General features: G+C 41.0%; 1 protein-coding gene across 2 annotated transcripts in view; it reads left to right on the top strand.

Moving 5' to 3' along the window:
* Window positions 1-23,461, top strand: part of rngtt (RNA guanylyltransferase and 5'-phosphatase) — a 90,473-nt gene that overhangs the window by 28,477 nt on the left and 38,535 nt on the right. For both annotated transcript variants that reach the window (XM_078274573.1, XM_078274572.1), the window contains exons 10-11: window positions 2,129-2,200; window positions 14,913-15,077. In XM_078274573.1, the coding sequence (XP_078130699.1) occupies window positions 2,129-2,200; window positions 14,913-15,077 (237 nt within the window). The remainder of the gene's footprint in view (window positions 1-2,128; window positions 2,201-14,912; window positions 15,078-23,461) is intronic.

Genomic DNA, 23,461 nt, shown 5'->3' with positions numbered 1-23,461 from the left:
ATTAACATCCCTACTTGGTCTTGTTTATTAATCTTAACCCTGAATATGAATACATCAATAATGATTTTTGTATATTCCTGTCACCCAACCATGACAGTACCTTGTTTGTTCTTTAGAGCTGTAACAATTCCAAATTTTACTGTACAATTAATTGTCTCAGAAATAATTGCGATTAACAATATCATTGTCTCTTTCAGTCCAATAAGTCAATCAAAGAAATGTAAGTTTTGAATCAATCCCAGAATACATATGTTGGTTATATCACTGTCATGTGACCCAGATAATAACACAAGTATCTATGAAGTAAACCACACCTCTTTATTTTCATATAACATTGTATTTTCTTCTTAAATGAACATGAAACTGACAATTACCATCAACAGATCTTAGCATCTTGGCTAATATTAGCAATTAATTGCATTTAAACAAAGAATTGCAGATTATCTAAAAAATAACTTTTTTTGAAATTGCGATTAGACAATTCTGTAATAATACTTATTGTTCATTTGGTCAAAATGTATGTCGGAGTATTTCCGTTCCCAAAATAACGTTTTGTGTAATTGCCGAACCTTTCAGTGATTTCTTACCTACTGCTCCTCTTCCTGTCAGAGCACCGTTAGTCACCTGAATATTTCATGAGGGGAAAGGGAGTAAATTTAACTCTCTAAATGTAGTGCTTCACCTTCAAATGTATGCCAGGTAAAGCATCTGAGTTGCGACCCTACTTTCGCTTACACTACTTCAGCTGTGGTGACGTTTGCATCGCTGCTGTCACTACATTGCATGGTTGTGTAACATTTCTTTGAAAACTTCTCATGCATGTGTTGGGTGTCCTGCCCCACCGCTGTACCTGCCTCTCAGTTTGAAAGTCTTGCATAATGGATGTGCATTGCTATTTCTGCTCATGTCCTTCGTCACCAGACCCCACCACACACAACGCAACGCACACCCACACACAGCACACACCCACCTCCCCCCTTGGTATCCTTCTTATCGCTGCAGGCATCTCCCTTGAGAGCGCTCACTCCCTAGTGTCGCACTGTTTCCTTCCTCCGTAACTGCTTTTCAAATTTTTTTTTCACTAGGAGCACTAACTAAAAATGTTTAGGGGCACAGGCAGAACATTTAGGGGCGCACACCTTAAATCGACCTGCAAATCCATTTTTCACATGTCCCACTTTTTTTTTTTTTCTTTCTCTGCTATCACAACTCTGCCTATCTCACCCAAGTGAGGGAGCGGTACCGCAGCGTGTAGCAAATGTCGGAGCTGACATTAGCATTGATGTAAAAATCAGTGAATGCACAGGCAATTAAGTGATATCCCGCAGTTGTGATGTGGAAATAAAATCCCGTCCTTTTTGTCTGAAACCAAGACAAAACAAAAATGCAGTTTGATTTTGTGATGAAACCGAATACAACATTGCCATGGTCTTTCAACATAGCTCCACCGACCAGAAGTGCACGCAAGCGGGTTTGAGACGGTAAACAAAGTAGGAGGAGGGCTAACGTTAGGCTAAGGCTAATGTAACAGATGTGGACAGGATTAGAATTAATAAAGTGCATTTTTAACTCCGTTACACTAACTCCTTATCGGCTATCACTACGCAGCATTTTCCGCGCCAATGTACGGGCTTTAGCAAACAAAATGATGAGATAATCTTTGGCTGCGGCTCACCACTCACACCCCACATGGACTGCAACATCATGATTTTTATGGAAACATGGTAACAACAGTGCTGTGCAACAGCATGTGTGGACGATGAGTGTGACGCCACGAAAGCATCACAGCGTTATGCAGTTGATTAATAACTCACGGACCCGCCCCCTCTGGCACACATTGACCAACTCTGGCAGACTCGCTCCCTCCTCCTTTTTTTTAACATGAAAAATAAATAAATAAAAAAGTCATCAAATTTGCAGGTCACATATGTGCGAGTAGTTAAAAAAAATACACTTGCACTGTCTCACACAATGGATTTGGCCGCAGTCTGGAGCCCTGTTTGCTATAATGTTAAGACTGCCCAGATTAAGGATTATTCTTTGTTTTTATTTTGTACATCTTCGTCACTCAATTGTATATATTTATCTTAATAACAACAATATGTATCTCTTGTCTTTATCTCTGCAGGAGATGATCATCGACAAGGTGAATGGTCAGCCCGTCCCCCGCTATTTGATATACGACATCATCAAATTCAATGTGAGTAGCCTGGGCCGTTTGATAATGTGTTGTCTTTTCCTTTGACCTATTGCTGCTTGGTCAGACAGATTTAACAAACTTGACCCTCACAGCCTGGCGCACACCAAGCTTTACTAACGCCACAACACTGGGGCTGAACTGCGTCTGACCCATACTGAATATTTATAACCTAGGTCTTTGTCACGGTGGTCACAGTGGCTCAATGATTAGCACTGTCGCCTCACAGGAAGTAGGTGCCGACAGCCTTTCTGTGTGGAGTTTGCATATTCTCCTCGTGTTCGCGTGGGTTTCCTCCCATTACCAAAAACATGTATGTCAGGTTAGTGCTTGTGTCAGTTCCACATGCCCAAAAGGCACTGGCAAAAAGACTGGAGTTGGTCCCCAGGCACCTGCAGCTGCCCACTGCTCCTATGTAGGCCTAAAGGATGGGTTAAATACAGATGACAACTTTCATTTCTCTGTGAATGACAACAAAGGCAGCTTTAGAACCTTTAACCTTTTTGTGCTGTCAAAACTAAAATTGGTTTTGCTGAGCTCCATTGACCAATGCTTTGATCATCACTTAGAACAAAAATTGTGGTAAATATTAATTCAAGCTTTTAACATGGTCAGAGTCACTTTATTGGGTTGAAATGAACCTGATGCTTAGTCCATTACTTGCATTATAGTTGGGCAGCAGTAATTGCCCTGGTGCATTTTAACATGTAAAATTAGCTTTATATGTGTATTTTTGTAATAGCATTTTTCTCCTGTAACTTTATTTTGACGTGGCCATTTTTCTTGAGGACAACATTAAGAGGCTGTTAATTGCTAACACTTTTCCAAACTGTAAATTAATCCCTTTAACCAAGCTGCATGCTTATAATGGCAAGCACAGAGTGAAATAAGCCTTCAAATTGCCCTTAGCAAGCCTCCGCTCTCTTACTTGTAAAAACTTGATGAATACCTCGGGACGAAGGGGAGGAGGTGGTTACTTTGTCACCTCCTTTTCTCCATCAATCAGGACGATCACACAAGCAAGTGGTTCAATAAAGGCTCCCGTGGTGAGGAGAACGTCCTTTGTAACATGCTGCAGAGGTTAGCAGCTCCACATGACTCCCCCTACAACCCCCAAGCCATCAGTAAAGTGCTGTTGTATTGATCCTAGCTGGCCATTATTAGCCTTCTCTATTATCTGTGGAGGCCTGCTCCTTTGCACCGAGGCTCCATCCCGAGCCCAAGGATGGAAATGCAGCAGGAGGGAGAACACACCACCTGCTCGGCCCATGGCCCAACGTGACACCTTTCTTGTTTGGAAAGTCAGGTGAAGCACAGTACTGGGATTTTTTTGGTTAGAGCTTGATGAGGAGTGTGTGTCCTCTCGCCGTGATGGGTGATTTAGCCATGTGGAGGGTCAGAGTATACTTGGTTCTGTGGATTTTGAAAAAGTGAGCATATACTGTGCTGTTGATGTTAGAGCAATGGATTTTAGTTATCCTACAAACTGTTTTTATGTCAAGAGTGCTGATGTGTACAATACCGCTCCAACCATCTAACTGACTGTGCCTGACTATCATCCATGAGACGTGAAGTGTATTTTCTAGGGCTGGGATGATATGCTTTAGTCCTGGTTCAATGCTTTCACGATACATGGGTGCCGATTCGATTTGTATTGCGATTTTCATTTATTGCGATTCGATTGTATTGAGTAATGCAATTTTCTTTTCCTTCTTTAACAAACAATCTGTTTTCTAAATATAATGCACAAGTCAGTCAGTCAGGCTGACATTTATTTCCTTTGTAAAGAAGTACATACCATGTTGTTTTTGCATTTTCTGCTTTTGGTCTGTTTTGCTGGAAACAGATATGATGTAATCACAGTAAAAAATATTTAGGTGAATCATTGGTTTAAAAAAAAAAGTAAAGACAAATTCGCACATCCAAACAATTCTTCTGTGCAGGTGCAAAGACTTGAAGAAAGAGAAAATCCTGTACACTGCTGTTGCTACAGCATCATCATTTATTAAAGAAAACTTTAAAGAAAACTTAACGTTTTGGTCCCTCTGGACCTTCGTCAATAGTATTTCAATCATGAATAGTCAATCAACAATAGTCTTAGATACTTTATTGAAATATGGTCTTAAATACAAGAATGTATTTTAAAAATTGTTGCAAAAATAAAATCACGATACATACAGCTTTCGATGCCCCCCCCCCCCCTTGTATTTTCTAATTCTGCCCTCGCTGTAAAGTATAAAAAGCCTTTTTTTTTTGTCTTTGTGGAAAGTTGATCCTGCTTGTCAGTCACTGTCAGCTCCCCCGCTGTGGGGGAAGCTTTTATTTCTGATTCTGCAGCGCTCTGCTTTTTAACATTTTATGAGCCTTTATATATAGATTCTTTATGCACTTACATCAATTTACCCATAAAGGGGGTTATGTAATGCACGGAATCATACCTTGTTGGACTGAATACAGTCTTTGACTTTCTATTTATGATGAATGCATCTGTAGATTCATGTTCCATAACATAATGTCAACTATTTTAAGAATTTTCATAATACTGTATATAAACTCAACGCTGTATGTTGAGGAGAACCAGTGTCATACATTTGTTGTTATTGACCACCATGTGTTTCTTAAACTGAGATTATTAGGGCTGCAACTAAAAATTATTTTCATTATCTATTAAACTGTAGATTAATTTATTGATTCATTTTAAATCTCAGAAAATATTTAAATTTCTGTCCAAAACCCAAACATATTCATCCATCCATCCATCCATCTTCATCCGCTTATCCGGGGTCGGGTCGCGGGGGTAGCAGCTCCAGCAGGGGACCCCAAACTTCCCTTTCCCGGGCCACATTAACCAGCTCCGACTGGGGGATCCCGAGGCGTTCCCAGGCCAGGTTAGAGATATAATCCCTCCACCTAGTCCTGGGTCTCCCCCGAGGCCTCCTCCCAGCTGGACGTGCCTGGAACACCTCCCTAGGGAGGTGCCCAGGGGGCATCCTTACCAGATGCCCGAACCACCTCAACTGGCTCCTTTCGACGCAAAGGAGCAGCGGCTCTACTCCGAGCACCTCACGGATAACTGAGCTTCTCACCCTATCTCTAAGGGATATGCCAGCTACCCTCCTGAGGAAACCCATTTTGGCCGCTTGTACCCTGGATCTTGTTCTTTCGGTCATGACCCAGCCTTCATGACCATAGGTGAGGGTAGGAACAAAAACTGACCGGTAGATTGAGAGCTTTGCCTTCTGGCTCAGCTCTCTTTTCGTCACAACGGTGCGATAAATTGAATGTAATACCGCACCTGCTGTGCCGATTCTCCGACCAATCTCCCGCTCCATTGTCCCCTCACTCGCAAACAAGACCCCAAGGTACTTGAACTCCTTCATTTGGGGTAAGGACTCATTCCCTACCTGGAGAAGGCACTCCATCGGTTTCCTGCTGAGAACCATGGCCTCTGATTTAGAGGTGCTGATCCTCATCCCAGCCGCTTCACACACGGCTGTGAACCGATCCAGTGAGTGCTGAAGGTCACAGGCCGATGATGCCATCAGGACCACATCATCTGCAAAAAGCAGCGATGAGATCCCCAGCCCACCGAACTGCAACCCCTCTCCACCCCGACTACGCCTCGATATCCTGTCCATAAATACTACAAACAGGATTGGTGAAAAAGCGCAGCCCTGGCGGAGGCCAACTCTCACCTGAAACGAGTCCGACTTACTGCCGAGAACCCGGACACAGCTCTCGCTTTGGTTGTACAGAGATTGGATGGCCCTGAGAAGGGACCCCCTCACCCCGTACTCCCGCAGCACCTCCCACAGTATCTCCCGGGGCACCCGGTCATACGCCTTCTCCAGATCCACAAAACACATGTAGACTGGTTGGGCATACTCCCAGGCTCCCTCCAGGATCCTTGCGAGTAAAGATCTGGTCCGTTGTTCCACGACCAGGACGGAATCCGCATTGTTCCTCTTCAACCTGAGATTCGACTATCGACCGAACCCTCCTTTCCAGCACCTTGGAGTAGACTTTACCGGGGAGGCTGAGAAGTGTGATACCCCTGTAATTGGCACACCCTCTGGTCCCCCCTTTTTAAAAGGGGGAACCACCACCCCGGTCTGCCACTCCTTAGGCACCGTCCCAGACTTCCACACAATGTTGAAGAGGCGTGTCAACCAAGACAACCACTCCACACCCAGAGCTTTAAGCATTTCTGGACGGAGCTCATCAATTCCTGGGGCTTTGCCACTGTGGAGTTGTTTAACTACCTCAGCAACCTCCACCAGGGAAATTGATGCCAATTCCCCCTCATCCTCCAGCTCTGCCTCTACCATAGAGGGTGTATTAGTCGGATTTAGGAGTTCCTCAAAGTGCTCCTTCCACCGCCCTATTACCTCCTCAGTTGAGGTCAACAGCGTCCCATCCTTACTGTACACAGCTTGGATGGTTCCCCGCTTCCCCCTCCTGAGGTGGCGAACGGTTTTCCAGAAGTACCTTGGTGCCGACCGAAAGTCCTTCTCCATGTCTTCTCCGAACTTCTCCCACACACGCTGCTTTGCCTCTTTCACGGCAGAGGCTGCAGCCCTTCGGGCCCTTCGGTACCTTGCAACTGCCCCTGGAGTCGTCTGGGATAACATATCCCGGAAAGACTCCTTCTTCAGTCGGACGGCTTCCCTGACCACCGGTGTCCACCACGGTGTTCATGGGTTACCGCCCCTTGAGGCACCTAAGACCCTAAGACCACAGCTCCTCACCGCAGCTTCAGCAATGGAAACTTTGAACATTGTCCACTCGGGTTCAATGCCCCCAGCCTCCACAGGGATGCACGAAAAGCTCCGCCGGAGGTGTGAGTTGAAAGTCTGTCGGACAGGGGCCTCCTCCAGACGTTCCCAATTTACCCGCACTACCCGTTTGGGCTTACCAGGTCTGTCCAGAGTCTTCCCCCACCCCCTGACCCAACTCACCACCAGATGGTGATCGGTTGACAGCCCCTCTCTTCACCCGAGTGTCCAAAACATATGGCCTCAGATCAGATGAAACGATTATAAAATCGATCATTGACCTTTGGCCTAGGGTGCTCTGGTACCAATTACACTTATGAGCATCCCTATGTTCGAACATGGTGTTCGTTATAGACAATCCATGACTAGCACAGAAGTCCAACAACAAATAACCACTCTGGTTTAGATCAGGGAGGCCGTTCCTCCCAATCACGTGTCTCCATCATTACCCACATGCGCGTTGAAGTCCCCCAGCAGAACTATGGAGTCCCCGACTGGAGCCCCATGCAGGACTCCACTCAAGGTCTCCAAGAAGGCCGAATACTCTGAACTCTTGTTTGGTGCATATGCACAAACAACAGTCAGAGTTTTCCCCCCCACAACCCGCAGGCGTAGGGAGGCGACCCTCTCGTCCACCGGGTTAAACTCCAACGTAGCGGCGCTCAGCCGGGGGCTTGTGAGTATCCCCACACCCGCCCGGCGCCTCACACCCTGGGCAACTCCGGAGAAGAAAAGAGTCCAACCCCTATCCAGGAATATGGTTCCAGAACCGAGACTGTGCGTAGAGGTAAGCCCCACCAGATCTAACCGGTAGCGCTCCACCTCCCGCACAAGTTCCGGCTCCTTCCCCCACAGAGAGGTGACATTCCACGTCCCCAGAGCCAGCCTTTGCTGCCCGGGTCTGGTCCGTCGAGGCCCCTGACCTTCACTGCCACCCATGTGGCAGCGCACCCGACCCCAGCGGTTCCTCCCACAGGTGGTGGGCCCATGGGATGGAGGGGATGTCCACCACGTAGCTTTTTCGGGCTGTGCCCGGCCGGGCTCCGTGGCAAACCCGGCCACCAGACGCTCGCTGACGAGCCCTCCATCTGGGCCTGGCTCCAGACGGGGGCCCCGGGCTTCCTCCGGGCAGGGTCACTTCATCCCTAACCTCGAATTTTTCATAGGATTTTTGAACCATTCTTTGTCTGGCCCCTCACCTGAGACCACTTTGCCTTGGGAGACCCTACCAGGAGCACAAAGCTCCAGACAACACAGCCCTCAGGTTCATAGGGACACACAAACCTCTCCACCACGATAAGGTGATGGTTCCCGGAGAAGCAAACCTATTCAGTTTATTATAATAGAAAACCAACAAATACTTACATCCGAGTAGTTGGAACCATTGAGCTTTTTTGATCGAAAGTTGTGTCTGCAACTGACAATTGTTTTTACATTATTGATTATTAGGGCTAGGTACTGAACTTTGATACTTTTAGGCACCGGCCGAATCACCTCCCTAGTATTGAGTGTTGAAAAATGCTTTATCGTTCAATACCAAATTCCAATACCAAAGGATTAAATCTCATCAGTGTCGGTGAGCCAATAGGCATACAGCATGCTTCTACCAAGATATAATAATGCTTGTGATTGGCTTTCTACACGTCATAGAAACTCTACGTTACGCACAGAGATGGGGCTCACGTGTGTGTTGTTTTGAGAGGCTTGACAGTGTGCTTCACAAAGGTGTAAAGGCGCTTGAGAAAAAAAAGATTTGTACTAAAATATGTAATGTTGTAATTTACTTTTGTTAAAATTGAGTTTATCAAATTACTATTAAAGGTGTGACGAGATCTCGTCCCACGAGTAAGAAGTTAACGAAGGAAACATTTTTTTTTGGACCAATTGTTCCAGCTGTAGAGGTCTGTAGAAACTTAATCTTTACAGTTCACAGTAGTTGCGGGAAGCTATATAGGCAGATGTGTCCTGAGGCGATCTGCACTATCAGCATCAGAGCAGATCAAGGCATTTATTTGTAGATCGGTATCAGTTATATCAAGCCTCATCTATTGCTGTTGCTTATCAAAAAGTGGTGCATTGTGCTGTGTTTAAACGCTGTCCTAGTCCAAATCCCACAGTGATGACCGTAAGTTAAAGTGGGGCACCACAGACAAATATATGGCAGCTACATAAGATCGATCTTTGTTCCCATTAGTGTTGGATTAACAAGATTCTTATTGGCTCTGTTTTCCTGTTGAACAGGCATGAGCAGCACATGCCTTGAATCATTCACACTTACATCTTGTTCTGTCCTGATGACACAGCTGACAGATGGTGCAGAATGTGTGGGACATGATACCAGCTGTTGCTCCAGGAAAATTTAGTGTTTTTTTTTTTTTTTTTTAGTCACACTAAAAAAGAAAAACAAGTCCTCTAAATGATGCCTAAATAAGCGTTTCTCAAACTTTTAATTTGCCTTTGACCTTATCTGTTGTAGCCAAATTGTCCTTATAGTATTTTTGGCTGCATTAAGCAAGTCAGACAGACTCTGAAACAGAGACTTTTTGTGAATGTACCCAAGTCAAACTTTCGTTTAAAAGCGTATTTAGGATGGAATCGCCACTTTTAAGATTTACCGTATTTTCGTTTTCCGGTCAAATGGCCTTTTGAATGGGAGAGCTAGGGGCACTTTTATGCTAGCATCAAAATAGCTATTTTTAAAACACTAAGAAGGCTCGACACAACATGAAACTTTGCTTGAAGTATTGCCAGGGGCTCTACACCTTAACGAAAGCATTGACAACATTGTTTGTGTACACAGAGTTTACTAAAAAAGGTTTTGAGCAACTCACGTTAGCAGTTGTTGTTTACGCTATCTGCCATTTTCCCAGTCAAAAATAGGCGATCTCCGAATGCGAATGAACGGACTCCATAGGAGGAAATGTCATTCCTATATGAGGCTCCTTTTTCAACTACAAGGTCAATATTTTGTGTCACTAAGGACAAAACAACGAATTATCCGTGCATTTATATAGAACTAAGCTTTTGGAGCTTTCCATCTTTACTCTCCTACCTCGACTATTTTTGACTGGCTCGATAGACGGCGACCGGAAGAACAACAGCTACAGTGAGTTGCTCAAAACCTTTTTTTTTTAGTAAACTCTGTGTACACAAACAATGTTGTCAATGCTTTCGTTAAGGTGTAGAGACCCTGGTCATACTTCCAGCAAAGTTTCATGTCGTGTCCAGCCTTCTTAGTGTTTTAAAAATAGCTATTTTGAGGCTAGCATAAAAGTGGCCCTAGCACTCCCATTCAAAAGGCCATTTGACCGAAAAAATGAAAATACGGTAAATCTTAAAATGGCGATTCCGCCCTAGAGTGCATTATGGCAAGAGTTACGCTTTAAGTCATATCAGGCCACCTGATGAATGCAAGTCCAATATCTATTCTACCTTTTACCTGATTTTTGTCCAACCGCTCCTTAAGGTGATTTACAAATTAATTTTACTGCCTGCAACTAATGATTATTTTCATTTTAGATATCTGCACATAAATCAGAGAAAACATGGAAAAGCAGCAAATCTTCAGATTTGAGAAACTGAAACTAAAGAATATTTTGCATCTTTGTTTTTAAAATGACCTAAATGGTTAATTGATTATCAAAATACTATTATAAGACATTTTCTGTTGATCAAAACATTTTGGCTCTAAATTTTAGCACGGTCAAATAGATAAATGGGCTGAAATTTAACACTTTAACCCTGGCAGGGTATAGTCTTCATTATTCAACTAGGCTAATAGCTGGAGGTAAATCCCAAACTGTGTTTTATATTTTACTTTATTTAAGACTCATAGTGACCAGAGTAAATATTGTTTTACGATCTCATTTTGAATGCCATTCTCTAACTCCTTTGAGCTACATTTTTGAATTCCATCTGTATTTATAAGACATAATTTGTGTAATTCAAGGAATTTAGGAACAGTAATGGCTGTTTTTTCTCACACATTTTAATATCACTACACACAGCAGGCACTACTTTTTTGTTTAAATATGAAAAATAACTGGTTGAAGATATGTTTTGTTATTTATAAGGCTTGATATTGTACTTAATTACACAAGACTGTTCTGATCTTTTCTGTTTTGCTGAATATCTGCATGACTCACAAGATGGTTTAGTCTAGTAAGTAGTAGTTTAGTATGTGTTTTAAGTTATTGGAAGATTTTTTTTCTAAAAGGCTAAAATAAACACATAATGTTGAATACCAAAAAATCTCTACATGTAGACAACATTTTTGAAATTTGCAAGAGAAGCCAAAGGTTTGTCTGGGATCCCTCCCAGTGTTAGACACACAGCTTTGAAGAAAGGTTTACAGTAGAGCTGCAACAGTTAGTCAGTTAATCCATTAGCCTATCAACAGAAAATAATCCAAAACATTTGCTGCTTCCAGCTTCTTGAATGTGAGGATTTGATTATTTTCTATGTCTTGTATCTAATGATGTCCCCTTGGTCTGGGGGAAATTATAACAGGCATTACTATTTTCTGACAGTTAGTAGACAAATTGATTAATCAAGAAAATAATTGGTAGATTAATCGATAATGAAAAATGAGTATTTGTAACCATATCTCACAGTAAACATTACATGTAAAAGCAGACATATAACATGTAGGGATATATTTTAGAATAATATAACAATGAGAAATGTCCTGGAGAGATATGAGTCTTGTGATGTGAATTATTACCTGACAAAAACCATAGACAAACAAAACCTAAATTATTGATGAAGTCAATCATTTACATAAAATTAGAAAAGATTAAGATTGATCCCTGAGGAACTCCAAAGTATAGTCACCCATGAGCAACTATGATGTTTGCTTTTGTAATAATTAGGGGTGCACGATATTGAAAAAATGTGATATTGCGATATCGATATTAATTTCAATATTTTTAAACATATGTAAAATTACCGAAAACGCATCAAAATAGATTTATAACAAATAAAACAAGTTTTCTTACAACACAAGGTTTATTTCACATACACAGTCATATTGGACTGGTACAACATGTGTCTACAGAACAGGACATGTTTTACTGGTTGAACAGTATAAAATAAATAAATAAAGAGCATGTCTATAGAACAGGACATGTTGTACTGGTTGTATATACACTGCAGTATAAAAAAACAATGCAATGCACATCTGTTGGCTTAAAGCCAAAGTATTTCCAAGCTACCGAGGAGGAGGCATTACCCTACAGTCACATTAGCTACAAGAGACCCGAGACAAAGCGACAGGCTACCATTCATTTTCAATGGGAGTGGCCAGAGCCATAGAGATATAAATGTCATAGAGATTATGAATACATAATGTCTTTCTCTATCACTCTGGGAGTGGCCGTTTGGCCACAAGCGACTGCCAATCAGAGTGAAGGCAGCGTGAGGGCAGCATGACGTATGTCAGTGGCTTGAGCGAGTCGAAGAAAATAATTCAAGATGGCGGAAAACGCTTCAGGACATCATATTTATGTATATATCTGATATGTTTGGCATTTAATCTCATATATTGTGTTACTTTTATTGAGAAATAAATACTTTTAAATCCAAAAACATCATTCTTGTGACTTAACAATACCTCTGAAATAACTTTTAAGACGTGGTTTAAGGTAGCACCGGAGAATTTCTGTTTACTGTTGCCAAGCAACCAGGTGTACGCTAGGCACGCCCAGGAGCGCCCACAAGCGAGTGCATGTCGCTCGCTTTTGTAGCTAATGTGACTGTAGGTTACTTTTGGCCTCTAAAGTTTCCTTTCAATCTCTGTTATTTCGTCGTCTCCCAGAGCAACACTAATTTTCTTACTTTTGTGTTCTTTTTGCTCCACTCTTCGCTCTCTCTTTAGGTCCTTTCTTTTCTTTGCTTCGTTTTATGGTTCTGCGGAGGCTCCACGCAGCTGATGTTTATACGCGCTCTGGTGTGTGCGTCGAGCCCACGGTCAAGCCGGCGTGTGTGTGTGTGGTAGAGCGAGGATGTGAGAGAGTGACGGAGATTTTCTTCGGAGTGAGTAGCGACTCTAGAGTCATAGTGAGAGAAACAAAGTGTCTCCCCTGTTCTTTCTGACCACGGTGGGAAATCTGGAGCAGGAAAAGTTAACCCTCTCCTTGATTTCATGTTGTTTATGGAGAAGGAGAACCAGGAAATGAGTCGGGGGAAATATAACGCTACCAAGTGATGTGTATTTTTCGAGAGGTGCATCAAAGAGTATAGACGTAACAAGAGGCGAAACTCAATGGAACTGCAGCTCCGCCATCTTGGACTGAATGTAACACAACATTCTCTTGAGTTTCGCCTCTTGTTGCTTCTATACTCTTTGGGTACATGTCGGGCGGGACAAACAAACAAAATATCGCGTAATTATCGCGAGACTTTCGGTATAATATCGCGCAACGTGATATCGCGATAACGATATTGAGTCGATATATCGTGCACCCCTAGTAATAATATAGTATACCTAACTGTGTCAAATACTTTTGATGATGTCTTTTTCTTTTATCAATCTCTTTATTCAAAGTCAAGAAAACATCCAGTTTGGGATAAACTGTAGAAATAGAGAATGTTTGTCTCTCATTATGTTTTTCTGTCTCTTGGCAAAAAAAGAAATGGCAGCTTTTTTTCCACCCATCCGATAACTTGTGAGAAATATTAAATGTCAAGAGTGTCATACATTTAGCCCATGTCCATCTGGCAACTTTTCAAAAATATGTTTTTTTCTTTTTTGTGCTGATAAAAGTGAGTCATTGTTTTTAATCACTTTGTCAATTGCGCAACAGAGATATGCGCTGATGACCGTCAGTTGACTGTACTGTACAGTCAACTGTAGGATGGTTTCATCACAACTCCTCTGCATCTATATAACACAAAATAGTTACACAGCCATGCTGTTTTAATTTTCCACGCTGTGCTTATCTGTTGAGAACAACACTGTGTGTGGATGGCCAATGATGGGAGGAAGCTGTTGTCATAGTGACAAAAGAAAAAAACAATTCCACTGTAACTGTGTATTTTTGGTGTTGAAATTCCCTTGAGATCAACTGATGTCAAGGTCTTGTTGTCTTACTATATGCACCTGCATACTGCTCACCTATGGTGTAGCTATAAATAAGAGCTGTTACAGTCACTTATATTAATACAATGAGGATGTTATTGTGTGTGCCAAGGTTTTATGGTGCTTGTTTGGGCTGCAACTAATGATTATTTTCATTATTGATTCATCTGTTGATTATTTGCTTGACTAATTTATTGGTCCATAAAATGCCACAAAAGAGTAAATCGCCATCATTAGCTAAATTTGACATATTTACTTATCATACCAAAAAGAAACACAAAGAAAACCAGCAAATACTAACACTTGAGAAGCTGGAACCAGATAGTTTGCGGCAATTTTAAGTTAAAAAATATATTTTGATTAATTGTTTTAAAAATAAATAAATAAAAAAGGTTGCCAGTGCCCCAGTCATTTCATCTCCAGTGCTAGTCCTATGGCTCATTACCATGTCCCTTCATGTCGGCCTCTAATTTTAACATTAAAATAAACATTAGAGTGGGTGTCGAGGTCTGTTTGTCCACTTTAAAAAAAAAAAATGTCTGTCTTGTTCAGAGTTTTTGACCTCCGTCTCGCAATAAGTAAGGTTAACAGTGTTGTCATGGCAGTGAATTGTTAGCTTATTAATGTGTGAAATATTTTTCCAAAAGAGACTTATTTTAGTATGTATATTAGATGTATGCCATTAATGTAATATTGGATAAATTATGCGATTCAGTCTATGGTTTATTGATTGTAATAATATTGGTAACAATGATTTTTCTTCATCTGTATAGCAAAGAGTAGACATAATTTTCATACATGTGTCTAAATAAATAAATGAATTAAGAGATGACTACGTTTTTGTTTTTTTTCTGTGTTTTAGGGACAGCCTGTTGGCCAGTGTGATTTCGGTATCCGACTGTTATGCATGGAGAAGGAGATCATTTCTCCCCGAATGGAAAAGATGAAGACTGGACAGATTGACAAAACCAAGGAGCCCTTCAGTGTCCGAAATAAACCCTTCTTTGACATTCATGCAGCACGCAAGGTACCGTGAACAAAAGTATTCTTTTTACTTTCCAACCCAATTTTCTTCCCATTTCTTTCACAGGAGTAACCAAGTCAAAACACATTCCTGTTTTTCACACAAAGATATACAAAACCTAGATGACCCAAAATTCTTAAATGTTGCTTCTACAAATGAAATGTGTGAGTCAGTAACATCCCATTTACCTCCCTGGATGGCAAATTGGACCCCAGTTAAGTAGCCAGAGCGAGAGCACCAGCACCTCTATGTACCAGCGTCTTGTGCCAAGCACAATCTCACCCAGAATAGGGAAAGAGACCCCCTCTAGCACTCAAGCCTAAGGTAGTGAACTTGCAGGTGAGTACCTTGTAGCTGGGCCTGCTTGGGTATCAGCTACGGTCCTACGTGTTAAACCTCAGATTCAGGAGGGGGGAAGAGGAGTCCATCTTGGTTGTGGAGGAGTGGACCAGTTTTACTCTTGCAAAGATAAAATAGGGGTCAATGGAGTTTGTATATCTATTGCTTCGGTGTATTGTGAACTATGGGACGGCTTATGACCATGTCACTTCAGATAACTTCTGGGGATGTAAAAATTGAGTTCTGGGATGTTTTCATCCGGTCCTTGTATAAGTGCAGTGAGAGCTCATTTTTGTGTGGACTTGAGCTCTACCAAGAATTAGTCTGGTCACTGATTCTAATTTTCATGTACCCTTTTCCAGAAACCCAGGAATCTTTTTAAGCAACTAACTTTACCTGTGTTTTGACTGGAGGACACACTTAATGTATTGTTCTTGGCCCCACAAAAGTCACTGCTTTGTAGGTGATACCTCTTCTGGCCCAGAAACTATCATGGTGTTTGCTGTACTGGATATCATTAATTGGTCAAACACATGCCTTGAGCCTTGTCCATGATTGTCAATGATTGCCTCGTCCTGATGAAAAGATGGCAGTGGAATAAAACATTACAATACACTGCTAAAAAGTCATTGCTGTGTTAGCTGGTAGGTATGGAAACATTTCATAGATTTAGTTGGATGTTGCTTAGTACTTTCTCTATACTATTTTGGTTCTGATTATATTTTTTGCATTTTCCTTTTAGTTGTCATATAATAAGTAAATGATCACGGCTCAGGCCGTAGTACTGTGCTGTTCACAGCAGAGCTTGTATCCTCTGAAGAGCAGTTGAGCATTTCTCAAAAGCCTGCACTTGTGCCCTAATATCAGTACTGTGGGGGGCCAAAGCACGATTAATTTGATGTTTTGCTCGGGCCAAGATCAGTCGGAAATCTTGGCGCTGCACATTCGCAGATGATCAAAGTCTACGGAGGGGGCGAAGTTTAAGGCATTTCTTGTGTTGTGGTCGCATGCCTTCCTCTGCCAACTCTAATGTCCTGGTGGTTTTGTACTTTGTAAAATTCTTAGTTGGGTTACCTCTGCTCCAGCCCTGTCTACCCCTCTAAGAACTTTTTTTATGAAGGATCAGCCCCCACCCTTTGAGGGGCATGTTGATGAAGATACTCTGGGAATTAAGTAACTGGAACTGTGTCTGGTTTCTGACTGCTCTATTGTGTTGTGCAGCAGCCATCTGCTCCTCATACAGTCATATCTCTGTTGTATGGGACATTGAAAGAGGGGAACTGGAATCTGGCTCATTAATTCATAGCAGCACAACCCTCCACTTCATTGCATATCAACCAGAAATTCCTTTTAGGGGTATATCAGTCACAGACTGGAGTTGTATGATGGCTTTTGTCTGTTGCTAGGCTGCTGTTTTTCATCTCAGACACTTATACATTCATGCTGCCATTTCCCACCAATTGGGGACCATTTATTCTTTTTTGTTTCCTCCAGTTGTCCAATTATCTTACAAAGACCCCTTTTTGTATTACAGAAATTGTACATTGGGACAACCAGATAATACATTTTGGAATTTCCCTATTGTGTAGGTTGAAGGATTTGGCTGACAGAAATGTATTTCGAGTAGAAAATAATTATGAATTTAATGGCACTTCACAACTCAGATGGTGGTGCCTGTTCTACAGTTAATTGCATTTTGCATGGGATGAGATGCATCATCAATGCCAACATCAAAAACCATCAGCTGTCCAAATTCAGCTTGGGGGACAAACCCTGGATGGAGTTTATCATTGCTGAAACAAGCTGATGGCAGCCGTGACAGACAGCCTTTCACATTTTTATTATTCACATAATGACTGTGGATCAGCTGGCTGAAGGGACACTATTGACTGTACATTTAGTTACATTTGTCATTGACTGTCAGCAGTTTTAGGGGTTAGAAGCTAAATAATTGCCTTTTTAACCATTGTTTTTAATTTAATTATGACACAGTAAATGCATTTATAAAAAGTAAATACATATAACAATGTGTATTGTTCACTTTATTTCTTTGTTTGATTTGTTTTTATACAGGCATTTTAAATCTTCCATTGATTATATACGATACCCATAGTATCAAAATCCCATCCTCGGCTCATTATATCAGATTAACCGTCACAGTGTCTGTACAAACTATTCCTCATTTATCAAACCCTTTCTTTGGTCTCTTTGTGTCTTGGTCCTGGATGTAATCTAAGTTTTGAGTCGAGACTTAAAACTAAAATGAAAAGCTGATGAAAAAATGTTTTAATGAATTCTATAGACACTGCTGTCCGTACTATTCCTGCACATATAGCACTACATCCTTAATTCTAATGCTACATTCCCTTTTTGTTATGAGCAAGCCTTTAAGCACGTATACCGACTGTCAAATAAGCTTTTGTATCAACTGACATACAATGTAGCGCACTATAATACCTTTTGATATGATTTGCTGATGCTGCACATTTAATACACACAGCAGCATTATATGGCTAGCATTTACAGTACATAAAGATGAAATTTCTCTTTTTTTGGTACACTGGTGACACTGGTACATTGACCAAAGAATGTATTTGGCAGAGATCTGTGTATTTCATTCAGGGATTTAGAAATCTAGTCAAGACTGGGATTTCTGGTCATTTCTTTGCTCACTAACGGCAACAGAATTGGCAATTTCCACAGAGAATCTGTGTATAAGGTAGACATTCATAGGATTATAGAAATGAGTGTTCCAGTTTTGGGGCTACAGACAACTGATGGTGATTTTTGCCGTTTCCATATAGAGTGGGCCTAACAAGTAAAAATAAACTCTTCCAACTCAAACTTGTTTTTAATGTTTCATGTATGCACGTTTCATCTGCCTATTTGTGCACGTTTCATCGGCGTATTTGTGAAAAAAACTAACATTTAATTTACACAACATCGATGATACACTTACTAATAAGTAAGGTAAGGTAGCCACTGTGGTAGCCATCCATAGATACAGTTTTAAGCTTAAGGATTTACTGTGCATTCCACATGTATGTTTAACATTAAAACATGATGTATATATGAATATCCAGCCATCCATTTTCATCCACCTGGTCCAGTTAATATGCAACTCAATTTTATACATTGTCTAGATTATGTATATACCCCATTATGTTATATCCACAAAGTATGGTTACATTTGTTCTTCTAAATTCATCATTTTTTTTAAAGCAGGGTACATTTTAAAGTGGAGTAGTTTTTCAGTTCTCTAAAATGAAACCTTTGGCGAGGTGTACCCTGCTTGAATAGGCCTAACATTTGCAGGACATACAGTAATTAAATGCGAGTCCGATTTAATTAAGTCAGAATTGATAATATTGAAATTACAAAAGGAAATTAGATGATGTTAATTTGTCTTTCCTCTTTTCAGAATATATAATATCTCTTGCTCATTTATCACATCGCTAAAGAAATTAATCCTAAAATGAATCAAGTTTCCCCTTAATAAAACTGGTATCTCCAATTGACCCCAGGCCATCACCCGCCGCCTCCCAGTCCAGATTGGAGACAGTCTTCCGGTGACAGAATGAGTTTCTTACCTGAGAGTAGATATCATGTTGAAATGCCTTTTTAAGCTAAGATTGAATTTGGATAGATACCTGAAAACCAGTTATTTAGATACTTTTGTAAGATAATCTTAGATTGCAGTGTTTTTGTTGGAGCCTAAAACCTAATCACAGCAGGTGAGATTAAGGTTAGAGTATGTACTGACTACAAAAATATTGACTTTCTTTAGAATGTTCATAGTGAAGTTAAATAGATTGCTGATGTGCATTATCAATGGGTGCCTATTTTGTTTGCTGGGCTGTTTATCTTGTGCTGGGACCTACTTTGGTGCTGCAGTGTGATTGAAAGAATATTCGCTTTAAAAGTGGGACCCCAAGTAGTCAAAAAACCTCTATCTTGACTGCTTCTTATGGACTTGATATACCCCGTTTGGTGTTTTTTTTTTTTAAAGTCTCAAATGGGTTTTTATTGACTGGTTAAAGATGTCAAGATGCATCACAGAACAATTCAGCAAGTCTTTTGTTGTGAAACCTGTGATACAACCCTTTTTTAAGGTCTTCTGTTGTATGTATTGTATTTACCTTTTGTTCATTTTAAAGGTTTCATTTTATATTTATCACCTTTTGTATTGGTCCTCTAGGTGTTGCTTTCATTTATTAATTGATTGTATTAAAAATAGTTTATTTTTTATTTAGTGGCTGAGTAACACCAATGTCCTCTGGAAATATCTGTTATTTTGTGTGTGAGTGTTACTAGTGTTGTTGTGGCAGTATGTCTGATATATGTAGCCTGCTGTGACCTGTCTGACATGGGCGACCAAAGTAGTTTCTCCTCTAGCAGTTAATCATTTATCTAATCTAATTGAGACCTACCTGTAGGTTCTTTGCTAATTTCCAGACTATCTAGGCATTTTCTGATTTCTATTTTCTGATTGTGTGTTCTCTGATAGGGTCATACTCGATTCCATGCCAAGCTTGTGGTTAGGCTGAATCTTATTAAGAGACATCATCTCCATTAAGGTCTCAGGCTTATCGTTGATATAATTGAAGTGTGCTGATCGTCACATCTGGTTGGGGTGTGGCCCTGAGGGCTACGTATGACAGGGTTGTAGAATTAGTGCAGAGAATTACCAAATCTCAGAGCGTGCACTGCAGCTCATGCTTCGCACAGTTTCTCCATCAATACTCTCATCAAAGGAAAACAATTGTTTGTGTAGAAGGCCTAAGTGTTCATCCCAGACAGTGTATTGAGTTACTGCAGCCAACCACATAATTGCAATGACAAGACGATTTCTCTATTCCTGACTCACTTTCTCCTTCAGTGGGCTCAGTCGTCATTACCAGACCTTAATTCAATGTAAATGTCCTCTCATGGTTTGTCTCTTGTTGTTGCACTCATGTCTCAGAGTCTTGCTTTTTATAGTGGCAAGGCCAGATAAAAAAAAGTAGCTCTTTCTTAACACCATGTCTCATTAGCTGTGTGCTGTCAGTCTGCAGGTTTCCCTGTTGGTCACTGACCTCACCCCTCTGTTAGCTCTCGAGTCTGCAGAAGATGGAAAAGCAAGACCCTGGGTCTCCATCGTCTTTGTCTCCTTTGTGTTTGTGCTTTAACAAAATCAAGCTTTGGTATTGTGCTGAATCTGAGCTTGATATCCAAGTTAGTTTGTCGATGATTCCATGTCTTAGCTCTTCCAGCTCAAATACAAATTTAAGGTTTGTTTTTCTGTCACTTCACAAAATGCCTTTTGCTAGAAAAAGACCAAACTTCTTATTGACCTGTAAACCTACTATATTTTATTTGTTCTAATGTATAGCGAAAATGTGGGAATGCTTCAATGGGGGAAGATTGATTGTTTATGTCTCACAACTGTGTCCTACTCAGTTTATGAAATGCACTCCAAATAAAGCATTCATCTGCCTGCACCTCTGGCCTTGGTAATGCACCCATCCTCCACCGTTATGTTGAAGAACAAGCTGCACCCACTCGCAGAGGGAAACATGTTGACTGTTGTATAAGGGCTACACACAACATGGACTCAATGACTCATGTTTGTGTACCTCAGTTTGCTTTGAATTTTTTAGTTTTCTTCAAAGCCTCCAAGACATTACATTACATCTGATGATGCACGGCACTTCTATACAGTAAAGGTCGGATTAACTGTAGAGAGAGTGGGTGAAAATGTGGCTGTATCGAGTGTAGCGGCTCATTTTATTTGTTCTGCTTGCCTGCTTTCGTGCCTTCCAGGCTCAGAGCTGATGTACTCAGTGAAAGGAACACGCCACCTCTGGATCAGGTCAACAGGTGTTTTTCTTCAGATGGTCTTTGGACTTTTGTTTTTATTCTGCGTTTGTCCACTTATTTAGTCTGCTCTCTGCCTTTTAGTCTCTAACTTTTCTGTATGACCCATGGAGATGTCAAGACATCCTTTCCCTCCAGCCCTCATAATACAAATTCACATCATTCTTTTCTGGAATGCTTCCTTTTTCAAAATATAACATTTTTAATCATTTTTGTGCTGTGCTTATTTCAAACCTGCAGTGCGGAACTTTTGTCTCCCCCCTCTGGCAGAGGGAGTAATAACACAAACACTGTGACACGTGCCCTTATATTGTGTTCACACCGGCTGCGTAAATTCGTTTTGCGTCCCGTCACTCCGAAGTACTGTACTTAAGTACAAAATTGAGGTACTTTAGTTGAGTATTTCCATTTTCTGCTACTTTATACTTTTACTCCACAATTCAAAGAAAAATATTGTAGTTTTTACTACAATGTTTATCTGACAGCTTAAGTCTTACAAAAACTTAGTTTTACAAAGGACAAAACTGTTTTTGGACACATCTAAGCTTAAAGCTTAGTGACTATTTCACATGCCAGCGGTTGGCTCACATTACCAGGAGACTTCTGTGGTGCCCGATGGACTGGAAAACATCACACTGTGTATTCTATGAATGTTTTTCACCCTTCTTCTATGAACTCTGAAGCATTGGCTTAACCGTTTAAGCTGTCTGTCCCTTGACTGAATGTAGCATTTGGGAGGACACGTCATGCTGTTAAGTTTGTATTCCACTCAAAAGTGGAACTTGGCAAGCTAGGCTAACTAGCATCCACTCTGAAAGTGCAACGGCAACTAAAAATGTCCTTTTTTAATCACTTCTGTAAGAGCGATTTGTTAATTTGTGTTTAATTGGCAACTGTTGATTGACTGTTGATCAATGAATTGATTACATTTAAGTTTCAACTAATATACAGCTGTTACAGTTTCACATTTGACAGTTTTAGCTCAATAAGTGTATGTATGTGTGTATATATATATATATATATCTATCTATATATATATATATATATAATATCTCTTGATTGGTTGGCTCCATCTCCCTTCTGTAACTAGGGAAGCACATTTTTGGTACATCTTCAGTCAAACATTCTTCTCTGTCTTACAGTAGCACTTTCCAGCTCAGGGCAGAGACAGTCTCTTCTCCTACTGTGTTGTAGACAGCATACATACAGCAGCATGCTGTTGGAGCTCAAAGAAGGGCTCCATCCCTCCTACTTGTTACCTCTTCACACGGACTCTCTGTCTGCATGAATGTGACTGAATGTGTCTGAGTATGTGGGCTTGGCTCGTCACCTCTGTGTGTTTGTGGTTGTCTGTTTATCTTTTCTCTCCTGGAGACAGGGCGGTGAGGTGGCTAACTATCGTCAGTCCCATCTCTGCAACATGATAATTTAATCCGGTTTGGTTTATTTGTTTAGCATTACTTATATTATTGTCCATTTCACTATTCTGTCCTACCAACATTTGCATCCTCAACTGTCCTAATGGCCTTGCATGTGGCTGTGACCTGAGCGTAACTATTCGATTTTAAAAACGCTTAACAAAAGTATATGAATTAAATACTACAGCGTGCAGTCATTGAACCCTATTTTAACGTTCTAAGCGCACGGCGTGAAGCGCCTGGTGCAGGTGCGTGTACGAATCCACTTTTGCTAGTTTAATGGCCGAAAAAAGGGTCCGTGCGCCAGCCGCATGGTTCATAAGGGTTGTACTTAGTGTCCTAATTAATCATAGGTGTGTTTTGTGTGTAACATGCAATAAACCAATCAGTGTTATCTCCCATTCCCTTTAAAAGCCAGGCATGTTTGTACCCTGGCGCATTACTATTATGATGGCGGATTTGTTAAGCAGGAAGGAGAGATTTTCAGGAGAAGAAACTGATCTGCTCGTGTGTGAAGTGAAAGAGCGTGAGCAGATCATATCGTAATACTATTTCACATTGTAATATTTTTATTTTTAATATTTTGCATGTTTGTGTACTGCTGTCGTCGTCCCTGTGTGTGTGTAACAAGCATAGTGGGCACGCTGTGCACGAGCCTAGGCGCATTTTACTAATGTGCTGTTAAAATAACAATGAAATGCTGCGCTATTGACTTTAGACCAGGTTTTTGTTGGTCAATGATGCAATCACTCTCCGCTGCCTCAAGATAGCAAT

Source organism: Sander vitreus, chromosome 18 (assembly GCF_031162955.1).
Source record: "Sander vitreus isolate 19-12246 chromosome 18, sanVit1, whole genome shotgun sequence".
NCBI classification, from domain to species: domain Eukaryota; kingdom Metazoa; phylum Chordata; class Actinopteri; order Perciformes; family Percidae; genus Sander; species Sander vitreus.
Note: the sequence above shows the minus strand (reverse complement) of the source record. Positions and strands in the feature narration are given on the sequence as shown.